General features: G+C 39.4%; 1 protein-coding gene across 10 annotated transcripts in view; it reads right to left on the reverse strand.

Moving 5' to 3' along the window:
* The window catches only part of FUT8 (fucosyltransferase 8), a 327,631-nt gene that overhangs the window by 111,698 nt on the left and 203,833 nt on the right, over positions 1-12,100 (reverse strand). For all 10 annotated transcript variants that reach the window (XM_033187704.1, XM_033187708.1, XM_033187706.1 and 7 more), the window contains one exon: positions 3,580-3,694. In XM_033187704.1, the coding sequence (XP_033043595.1) occupies positions 3,580-3,694 (115 nt within the window). The remainder of the gene's footprint in view (positions 1-3,579; positions 3,695-12,100) is intronic.

The raw sequence follows: 12,100 nt of genomic DNA on the forward strand, positions 1-12,100 counted from the left end.
GCTCAACTACATGGAAACTGAACAACCTGCTCCTGAATGACTACTGGGTACATAACGAAATGAAGGCAGAAATAAAGATGTTCTTTGAAACCAATGAGAACAAAGATACAACATACCAGAATCTCTGGGACACATTGAAAGCAGTGTGTAGAGGGAAATTTATAGCACTAAATGCCCACAAGAAAAAGCTGGAAAGATCTAAAATGGACACTCTAACATCACAATTAAAAGAACTAGAGAAGCAAGAGCAAACACATTCAAAAGCTAGCAGAAGGCAAGAAATAACTAAGATCAGAGCAGAAATGAAGGAGATAGAGACACAAAAAACCCTCCAAAAAATCAATGAATCCAGGAGTTGGTTTTTTGAAAAGATCACCAAAATTGACAGACCGCTAGCAAGACTAATAAAGAAGAAAAGAGAGAGGAATCAAATAGACGCAATAAAAAATGAGAAAGGGGATATCACCACCGACCCCACAGAAATACAAACTACCATCAGAGAATACTATAAACACCTCTACGCAAATCAACTAGAAAATCTAGAAGAAATGGATAATTTCCCGGACACTTACGCTCTTCCAATACTAAACCAGGAAGAAGTTGAATCCCTGAATAGACAAATAGCAGGCTCTGAAATTGAGGCAATAATTAATAGCCTACCAACCAAAATAAGTCCAGGACCAGATGGATTCACAGCTGAATTCTACCAGAGGTACAAGGAGGAGCTGGTACCATTCCTTCTGAAACTATTCCAATCAATAGAAAAAGAGGGAATCCTCCCTAACTCATTTTATGAGGCCAACATCATCCTGATACCAAAGCCTGGCAGAGACACACAAAAAAAGAGAATTTTAGACCAATATCCCTGATGAACATCGATGCAAAAATCCTCAATAAAATACTGGCAAACCGGATTCAGCAGCACATCAAAAAGCTTATCCACCAGGATCAAGTGGGCTTCATCCCTGGGATGCAAGGCTGGTTCAACATTCGCAAATCAATAAACGTAATCCAGCATATAAACAGAAAAGACAAGAACCACATGATTATCTCAATAGATGCAGAAAAGGCCTTTGACAAAATTCAACAGCCCTTTATGCTAAAAAACGCTCAATAAATTCGGTATTGATGGAACGTACCTCAAAATAATAAGAGCTATTTATGACAAACCCACAGCCAATATCATACTGAATGGGCAAAAACTGGAAAAATTCCCTTTGAAAACTGGCACAAGACAGGGATGCCCTCTCTCATCACTCCTATTCAACATAGTGTTGGAAGTTCTGGCTAGGGCAATCAGGCAGGAGAAAGAAATAAAGGGTATTCAGTTAGGAAAAGAAGAAGTCAAATTGTCCCTGTTTGCAGATGACATGATTGTATATTTAGAAAACCCCATTGTCTCAGCCCAAAATCTCCTTAAGCTGATAAGCAACTTCAGCAAAGTCTCACGATACAAAATTAATGTGCAAAAATCACAAGCATTCTTATACACCAGTAACACACAAACGGAGAGCCAAATCAGGAATGAACTTCCATTCACAATTGCTTCAAAGAGAATAAAATACCTAGGAATCCAACTTACAAGGGATGTGAAGGACCTCTTCAAGGAGAACTACAAACCACTGCTCAGTGAAATCAAAGAGGATACAAACAAATGGAAGAACATACCATGCTCATGGATAGGAAGAATCAATATCGTGAAAATGGCCATACTGCCCAAGGTTATTTATAGATTCAATGCCATCCCCATCAAGCTACCAATGAGTTTCTTCACAGAATTGGAAAAAACTGCTTCAAAGTTCACATGGAACCAAAAAAGAGCCTGCATTGCCAAGACAATCCTAAGTCAAAAGAACAAAGCTGGAGGCATCACGCTACCTGACTTCAAACTATACTACCAGGCTACAGTAACCAAAACAGCATGGTACTGGTACCAAAACAGAGATATAGACCAATGGAACAGAACAGAGTCCTCAGAAATAACACCACACATCTACAGCCATCTGATCTTTGACAAACCTGAGAGAAACAAGAAATGGGGAAAGGATTCCCTATTTAATAAATGGTGCTGGGAAAATTGGCTAGCCATAAGTAGAAAGCTGAAACTGGATCCTTTCCTTACTCCTTATACGAAAATTAATTCAAGATGGATTAGAGACTTAAATGTTAGACCTGATACCATAAAAACCCTAGAAGAAAACCTAGGTAGTACCATTCAGGACATAGGCATGGGCAAGGACTTCATGTCTAAAACACCAAAAGCAACAGCAGCAAAAGCCAAAACTGACAAATGGGATCTCATTAAACTGAAGAGCTTCTGCACAGCAAAAGAAACTACCATCAGAGTGAACAGGCAACCTACAGAATGGGAGAAAATTTTTGCAATCTACTCATCTGACAAAGGGCTGATATCCAGAACCTACAAAGAACTCAAACAAATTTACAAGAAAAAATCAAACAACCCCATCAAAAAGTGGGCAAAGAATATGAACAGACATTTCTCAAAAGAAGACATTCATACAGCCAACAGACACATGAAAAAATGCTCATCATCACTGGCCATCAGAGAAATGCAAATCAAAACCACAATGAGATACCATCTCACACCAGTTAGAATGGCAATCATTAAAAAGTCAGGAAACAATAGGTGCTGGAGAGGATGTGGAGAAATAGGAACACTTTTACACTGTTGGTGGGACTGTAAACTAGTTCAGCCATTATGGAAAACAGTATGGCGATTCCTCAAGGATTTAGAACTAGATGTACCATATGACCCAGCCATCCCATTACTGGGTATATACCCAAAGGATTATAAATCATGCTGCTATAAAGACACATGCACACGTATGTTTATTATGGCACTATTCACAATAGCAAAGACTTGGAATCAACCCAAATGTCCATCAGTGACAGACTGGATTAAGAAAATGTGGCACATATACACCATGGAATACCATGCAGCCATGAAAAAGGATTAGTTTGTGTCCTTTGTAGGGACATGGATGCAGATGGAAATCATCATTCTTAGCAAACTATCGCAAGAACAGAAAACCAAACACCGCATGTTCTCACTCATAGGTGGGAAGTGAACAATGAGATCACTTGGACTCGGGAAGGGGAACATCACACACTGGGGCCTATCATGGGGAGGGGGGAGGGGGGAGGGATTGCATTGGGAGTTACACCTGATGTAAATGACGAGTTGATGGGTGCTGACGAGTTGATGGGTGCAGCACACCAACATGGCACAAGTATACGTATGTAACAAACCTGCACGTTATGCACATGTACCCTAGAACTTAAAGTATAATAATAATAAATAAACAAACAAACAAACAAATAAATAAATAAATAAAAAGAAGAAGTAGCTCCCTTTAGGACAGGGTCTTTGTTTTAGCCATCTTTGTATTCCACTCAAGGCGTAACATGGTGTCTTTCTGAATAAATATGTAAAATGTGTGAGTACTTATTTTCAAAAGGCAAGGGCCAGGAAGACTAAAAACTAACTGAAATTATTACTCTTAGTTATATGATGATCCTTTTTTTCACTCAAATTTATTCTTAACTCAACCTTCTTACCTGAAGATACGTTATTCTCCGCTGGACCAGTTCTGTCAGATCTTTGGCCTCTTTTTCCCGCCAATCACCTGCTCCATCTGTCTGACTGAGGTAGTATAGATCTGTCATTATAGACCTGTTAAAACAGACAACATTGGAGGTCTTATTAGTACTGCTTCACTGGATTACACAAAGTCTTACGATGAATGCCAAATTCCTCATAAAGATTGATGCTCACATTGATGCTGGTACTCATCTTTTATTTTCTATCAAGGTTGTGCAATGCAAAAATTAGTCTCTTAAAATCCAATATTCATTCCTATAGTAAATTTTCACTGTTGAGAAAATACACTTTTTTTGTTCAAGCTAGTCAGCTGCACTTGTTTCCCAACATAGAGCACTACAGAGATCTGGAGGAAAGTGAATACGCAAAGCAAACAAATGAGTAAATTAACATAGAGAAAGAAGTTGATGTTAGTATTTGTTAGTACCTCTTGGTTCTCTCTACTATCATTTCACGTCACCTTTTAATTTTTCTCTTCAAAGTTAAACACTCTGAGTGACTGGAAAAAGATCAGAGGAAAATTTTTACACAACTCTTAACAGTATAAACCAAGGGTCAGCAAACTTTTTCATTAAAGGCCCAGATAGTAAATATTTTAGTCTCTATGGATCTCTAAGATCCTTTGCCTTTGTAGCAGAAAGCCACCATAGATAACACGCAAATGAATAGGTGTGGCTGTGTTTGAATAAAACTTTATTTACAAAAACAGGCAATGAGTCAGCTTTGGTCTCTGGACCATAATTTGCTGAGTCCTGGTCTAAACTAATAAAATGACTGTTTAGCATCAGAATTCCCACTCTGTTTAGCATCAGTAATTTCAATTACAACATGCTGGATTACCTGCAGAGTAAAGTAAAATCTCCAGTAAGCTAAAAAGAGAAACTTTAGGGCTGCTACAAATGGTTTTATTTATATTGCATTAAATAAAAATTATGACTTGCATTTAGCAAGAAAGAAAAGTAAAAAGCAAGAGTCTCTGTTTGTCTAACATCCTCTACAAATCTGACGGCAAATTTGTAGCTAATTTCTAATTTTTCACATATCACCACCAGCACTTTTACCAACTGAGACACCATCTTCTCTCACCTGGATTACAACAACCTCCTAATAACGTCTCCCTGCTTCCATCATTGCCTATGTCTAAAGTTTATTCTCAATATATCAGCCAGATCCTGTTACAACATCAGGTAAATAATGTTACTACTTTGTTCTTAACATGAATTTGCTCCTCAGATCACTCAGAGTCAAAGCCAAAATTACTACTTTGACCTAGAAGACCCCACCCAATATGGCTCGCTTTGATCTCATCCTTGTCTTTGATCTCATCTCCCACTACCATCCTCTTTGATTTCTCTATTTCAGTCACACTGGTCTTGTTGCTAACCCCTCACAGTGCCAGGTATATTCCTACTCCAGAGCTTTTCTATTGCTCTTCCCTGCCCTGGAATGCTCTTTTCTCAGGTATCTATTCACATGGCTCACCTAAATGACCTTGAAATCTTTGCTCAAATGTCACCATCTTCATAAGGTATTCCCAGATTATCCCACTTAAAAATTCAACACTCTCTCCTGTCACCCTCATCCCTTGGTTTTCCCTCTCCTTCTGTTTGAGTAGGTAGCTAGGCAGACATGAGAGGGCAGGGGAAGGAACCCTCTTAACCCACAAGCAATGTCAGGTGACTATCAGGTGATGGTCAGGCAGTTGTTAAACTATCTCTCTAAAATAATTTAACTGGTCTCAGCTGGTGCCAGGGAAAGGCAGGCTCCTAAATAGATAGAAAACAACTGAAGCTGATCATCAGCAGCTTCTTGATAAGTTTTCAAGAGTTGTGTGAGCTGGTTCAAGCATGTGTACTAAGAAGCAAAATGGCAGACTTTAACTGTTATATGACCTTCCTCTAGGATCACTCAACTGGTAAGGAAAAAAAAGCCTCAAATGAGCATGTGCACAACTTCAGTAAACACACTGCATAAGCGATCTCTCCCAAGTGCTGGCAGGCCACTGCTCATGCAGACAGCCCGCCCCAAGAAAAAATCAGGTAAGAAGAAATGCAAACCCTGGAACCACAGCATATATATACTGTGGCATATATATATACAGGCGCATGTCAACGGTCAGACAGCGCACTTGATCCTCTCAAGTTGCCTGCCTGGCCCTCTTACAAGTTTACTTGACTTCCTTTCATTCCTGCTCTAAAACATTTTAATGAACTCTCATTCCTGCTCTAAAACTTGCCTCGATCTCTCACTCTGCCTTATGTTCTCCTGGCCAAATTCTTTCCTCCAAGGAGGCAAGAATCAAGTTGCTGCAGGCCTGTGTGGATGCACTGCTGCTAACACTCCTTCCCTGCTTATTATATATTTTTCTTTTTTTTTTTTTTTTTTTTTTTTTTTTTTTTTTTTGAGGCGGAGTCTCGCTCTGTCGCCCGTACTGGAGTGCAGTGGCCAGATCTCAGCTCACTGCAAGCTCCCCCTCCCGGGTTTACGCCATTCTCCTGCCTCAGCCTCCCGAGTAGCTGGGACTACAGGCGCCCACCACCTCGCCCGGCTAGTTTTTGTATTTTTAGTAGAGACGGGGTTTCACCGTGTTAGCCAGGATGGTCTCGATCTCCTGACCTCATGATCCACCCGTCTCGGTATTATATATTTTTCTAAGCAGTTATCATTTTCCGATATACAATATCACTTACTTCTTATCTTTCGTGCCCTACTAGAATTTAAGCTCCAAAAAAGTGAACTTTTTTTTGGTTGCTTCTTTTATTTTTTTGTTTCCTTTTTGTTGTTGTTTAAAATCAGCATGTGGAACAATGCATGCCACAGACAAAATATTCAATAAGTATCTTTAGAGGAATGAAAAAGTAGCAACAGAAAACCCTTCAAGAGTTTATATAATGAGATAACGGTGATAATTTTTATCTTTTACAAATCCAGTTTGATGGTAGAGAGGTTTGGGGAATAATCCTTACCCAGGTTAGCTCCAGCTTCATCCCTTCTCAACACTTTGTATTAACTCCTCTGTTCAAGGCATGCTTAAGAGTATGGATTATTTGCTTATGAAAATTATAAAGTTAGAAACGTATATTGTCGGAAAAATTACACATCTAGAAATCACTTACAATGATTGTATTAACTAAAAACATAAAGCATTATCTGGAGATTCCAAGAGTACTTAGAGAAAACTGAAGTATTACAATAAATAAAAAACAACAACAACAATAAATAGGTACACCTATTCTAAGTGCTTTACATTATTTCATTTAATTCTCACAATAATCTTACAAACTAGATAAGAAATGGCAGGCACTGAGAGGTTAAATAATTTGCTCAAAGTCACAAACCTGAGAAATGTCAGAGTAGGAAATCAAACCCAAGCAATGAATTTTAAAGTCGAGGCTTCTAACTACTACACTAACAAATATCAAAGGAGGAGGTCCAGAGCACAATAATGTGTACTCTGCTCAATGTAAATATCCAAAAATTAAAGTCTGAATCAGAGGAGAGAGCTTTGGGAGCCAGACATACCAATTTCTCAATTTTGGTTCTGCCTCCTACTTTGTGTCCTAGGAAAATTATTTTGACATCTCTGAGACAAAGTATTGAAATACCTTCCATATAGCTCTTTAAAAAAATGCATAGTGCCGGGCGCGGTGGCTCAAGCCTGTAATCCCAGCACTTTGGGAGGCCGAGACGGGCGGATCACGAGGTCAGGAGATCGAGACCATCCTGGCTAACACGGTGAAACCCCGTCTCTACTAAAAAATGCAAAAAACTAGCCGGGCGAGGTGGCAGGCGCCTGTAGTCCCAGCTACTCGGGAGGCTGAGGCAGGAGAATGGCGTAAACCCGGGAGGTGGAGCTTGCAGTGAGCTGAGATCCGGCCACTGCACTCCAGCCTGGGCGACAGAGCGAGACTCTGTCTCAAAAAAAAAAAAAAAAAAAAAAAAAAAGGATAGTGATAAGACACACAAAATAGTAATACATGTGGTAGCCCCCCCGTTTTTTTTTTTTAAAGGCTAGAGGCCCTCAGAGAGTTGTTTCTGAGCTTTTCCATTGTGTCTGAAAAGCATCTACTAACAATTCTACTACCAAGAGGAAGGAGCCATTAGATGTGGGTAACAGTAACATGTGGTTCTGATGATCAATCACAAAAATGATCCAATAGTGAGTTCCCTATAACACCCTGAAGAAGGGGATTGATCAATGAGAAGGAATCACTTAAGAGACGGAGAAACATGCCCTCAACAATTGTAATTTGCCTAAGAGTATGTGACACAGTCTTAGTACTCTTTTATTCCTGATTCTTAACTAGATGCTAAACTATTTAGTAAAAATGCAATGGCAGCCCACAGGAAAGTCTTATTTACTATCACAGAAAGCCATTAGAAGTACACATGATTAACAGAGAATACGTGATAATAGCCCCTTTTGAATAAAGTGAAACTATTAATTCAATTAAAAATTTAAAATCTCAGCCAATATTTAGACTATTCATCCTAAATTAATAGTGGAACAACTTTGAACAATGCTTTGGAACAACAGTTCCATCTGTGAAGCACTTCAGACATCTGTGTCATGTGTCAACATTAATCATACACAGGACACTTTGCAGCTTATCTACTTCCATTTTCACCCTTTTTAAACAGGGCAAGAGGCCAATATATAATGCCTTGTCCATTTTCTTATTTGTTATTCTCATCTAGGATTCAAAACATTTTCTTTTCATGAAAGAGATTTTGGCTGCAAAAACCAAACTTACAATGCCAGAAATTAACCTGAAGTCTTATAGAGTAGGCAAAGTTTCAACTTTCAAGTTTTTTCATACTATAAAACTGAGTCCTCTATGGACTATTATGTAGACTACAGGTTTTTTTTATACTTACTGAGGGGGAAAGTCACTATCTGTATGAAACTGTGAGTTGCTTATGGAAACACAGAAGTCTTTAATTATAAGAGGGCTACAGGGCTCAGCTAAAAGTTCATTTTTGTTTTTTTTTTTTTTTTAGATGGAATCTTGCTCATTGCCTAGGCTGGAGTGCAGTGGCACGATCTCGGCTCACTGCAAGCTCCGCCTCCTGGGTTCACGCCATTCTCCTGTCTCAGCCTCCCAAGTAACTGGGACTACAGGTGCCCGCCACCACACCCGGCTAATTTTTTGTATTTTGATCAGAGACGGGGCTTCACCGTGTTAACCAGGATGGTCTCTATCTCCTGACCTCGTGATCCGCCCGCCTCGGCATCCCAAAGTGCTGGGATTACAGGCGTGAGCCACCGCGCCTGGCCTAAAAGTTCATTTAAAACATATTCTCAGTTTCATAAGCCTCTTTCCCATCACCCTCATCACAGTCATTATTCTTTATATTTCATAGGTTTCATCATAATAGAATGTGGTCATTTGTTTTTTCCTACCTATCAAATAGGAGTAATCACAAAACTTGATGCAAGTCTCAACTTCACATTATTTATTTATTTGAGACAGAGTTTCACTCTTGTTGCCCAGGCTGGAGTGCAGTGGCACAATCTCAGCTCACTGCAAACTCTGCCTCCTCCCAGGTTCAAGTGATTCTCCTGCCTCAGCCTCCCAAGTAGCTGAGATTACAAGCATGCACCACCAAACCTGGCTAATTTTTTGTATTTATAGTATTGACAGTGTTTCACCATGTTGGTCAGGCTTGTCTTGAACTCCTGACCTCAGGTGATCAGCCTCTTAAAGTGCTATGATTACAGGTGTGAGCCACTGCGCCGGCACAAGTCTGTTTTAAATAACAGTATCGTTCTGGAGATGTCATACAGTGGAATAACCAGTTTATCAGCAAATATCTGTCGAAGGAAAAAAGGAAATTCAATACGCTCTTAGTTTTATGTTAAACGTGTCACTACACTCATGCACATGGGTGCACGCATGCATACAAACACATACAGAAACAAAAAGCATTACATTTCATTGACAATCATCATATAGCCTCAAGGAGGTAAAAACTGCATTAGGTCTAATTTAAAGAGAAGAGTCCCTTGAAATACAAGCATTAGCATGGTTTATACTTTCTTGTCATAGGAATCAAGACATTCCTGTACCATTGGGAATGAAAGCTGATCTCTACTTTTTAAAATAAATTAGTTTATGTCAATGTTTTTACCAAGTTTACATCAGTACTAAATCTTGGCAATAAATTATTCACATTCATCTGTCTCTACCTAGAAAGCAGAATAACCAAGCAACTAGAAGACCAAATATCAAAGAAAAAAAAAGAGTACACTATTTTTTGTGATAATGCAGTCAGGGTATCAATATAAGTTACTGTAACTTCATGGTCCACTAAAATTAAGCTTGTTTTTAAAATCTTTTATTTCTTGGCCTCTCTGTTGGCGACTATGGAGGGAAGACAATTAAGTCCAGGATACAACCTTAAATTCAAACTAGTTCTTTATTGTTTCAATTATGTTTGAAAGTTATCATCCTGCAGTATGTATTTTTTGGCCAAAGACAAGAGGACAATCAAATCAGCAAGAGAATCATGGTGACTCAAAACCATTCTGCAGAAGCCCTGGGTTTTCAGTAACTCGACCCTGAAACCAAATCTCCCAGAAGAGTCCCAGAAATCAGGGAATCTGGCTGTTGTGGTTTTGACTATGAACATATCAAAAAATCTAGTAAGTGGGCGTACTAAAGATCTATTATGAGACCAGGTCAAGGTTTGGGAAATAACAAACCTAGGCAAGGGACCAGCAAAATAGTGCTGGCCATTTGAGGATACAATAAAGTTGCCTGAAGACACTGAGTAGAATAGAATTTTGTTTGTTTGCTTTTTGTTTTTTGAGATAGAGTCTCGCTCTGTCACCCAGGCTGGAGTGCAGTGGCGCGATCTCAGCTCACTGCAACCTCTACCTCCTGGTCTGAAGCAGTTCTCCTGTCTCAGCCTCCCGAGTAGCTGGGATTATAAGCATGAGCTACATGCCTGACGAGTTTTTTTTTTTTTTGTATTTTTGTAGAGATGGGAATTTCACCATGTTGGCCAGGGTGATCTCAAACTCCTGGCCTCATGTGATCCACCCTCATGTGATCCACACTCATGGGCCTCCCAAAGTGCTAGGATTATAGGTGTGAGCCACCACGCCTGGCAGAGTAGAACAGAATTTATGACTCTGAAAGAAAGCCACCTATGACAGGTATTAAAACCTCTATTTCAAAAATTGGTTATGTTTTATGTTCTTTGTATTTTCTGCTAATTTCTCTATTTTTCTATTTTAATAGTCATAAAACTATTTATTAAAAAAAAAGACTTCTAGTCTGCCTCTATGCCACTGAGGAACGAAACACAAAGAGGGCTTTTTGTTTACACCTGATTCAAAATGTTAAAGAGAGAAGTTCGGTCGGGTATGGTGGCTCACGCCTATAATCCCAGCAATGTGGGAAGCTAAGGCAGAAGGATCACTTGAGCACAGGAGTTCAAGACAGAGTTGGGCACCATAGCAAGTCCCCTCTCCACAAAAAATAAAAAATCTAGCTGGGCGCAGGGACACATGCCTATAGTCCCAGCTACTCAGGAGGCCGAGGCAGGAGGATCACTTTAGCCCAGGTCGTTTTTGCACCACTGTGCTCTAGCCTGGGTAACAGAGACAGACCTTGCCTCAAAATAAAAATTAAAAAAAAAGAGAAAGAGAGAGAAGTTCCCCTTAAGGGCCAGCACAGAGATGGAATCCAGGCAAGAAGGTGAATGAATTAACACTTATGAGGGTAAATGTGACTAAGATTTACTCTCAAAGTCAAATCCATGGGCAAATCTGCATCATGGGCAAGAAAAATTACTTGAGTTTTGTCCAAAACTGTTTTTACTTTGGTTTGCTCCTTCAGCAAAAATAAGCAATGCTAAGGATGAAAATGTGACCAGGAGACAGGCAAGAAATCAAAGCTCCTTGCTGCCTCCCTTATCTCAAGGAGGAACTTTAGGATGCCACCATCTTGACCACTGACATGGGTGGGGAAAATTCCAGAAGGATGACAACAAAAATAGCTTATACTATCATATATAAGACAACAATTATGCTACTTTGGTGAGTGATGTCCACTAGGCTTACGTTTAGTTTCTAGGCCTTAACATTTTTCCTACTGAGTCTTTCAATAATCTGCCTTTATCTGTGCCAGTTCTGCAGAGTCTAAGAGTTAAGTTTTCCTGATGTATTAATAGGTCTGACCAGAGCCTACCAGAATCTATAATGTGTCAAGCACTATATGAAGTATTTTATATATTTTCCTTCATGTAATTATCACAATGCTGTGCTACAGGAATTATATCCCAGTATGTAGAAGAGAAAAAGCTCAGAAAAGCTAAGTATTTAGCAATTAAGAGAAAGGATTTTGGAGTAAAACCATTCTGCTACTTGGCCTGTGTTAAGCCACCTAATTTCTCCAGAACTGAATATAACTTCAGTTATAAAAAAGGAACTAAGCCAGGTGCAGTGGCTCACGCCTGTAATCCCAGCAC

Source organism: Trachypithecus francoisi, unplaced genomic scaffold, assembly GCF_009764315.1.
Source record: "Trachypithecus francoisi isolate TF-2019V2 unplaced genomic scaffold, Tfra_2.0 Lachesis_group3, whole genome shotgun sequence".
NCBI lineage: Eukaryota > Metazoa > Chordata > Mammalia > Primates > Cercopithecidae > Trachypithecus > Trachypithecus francoisi.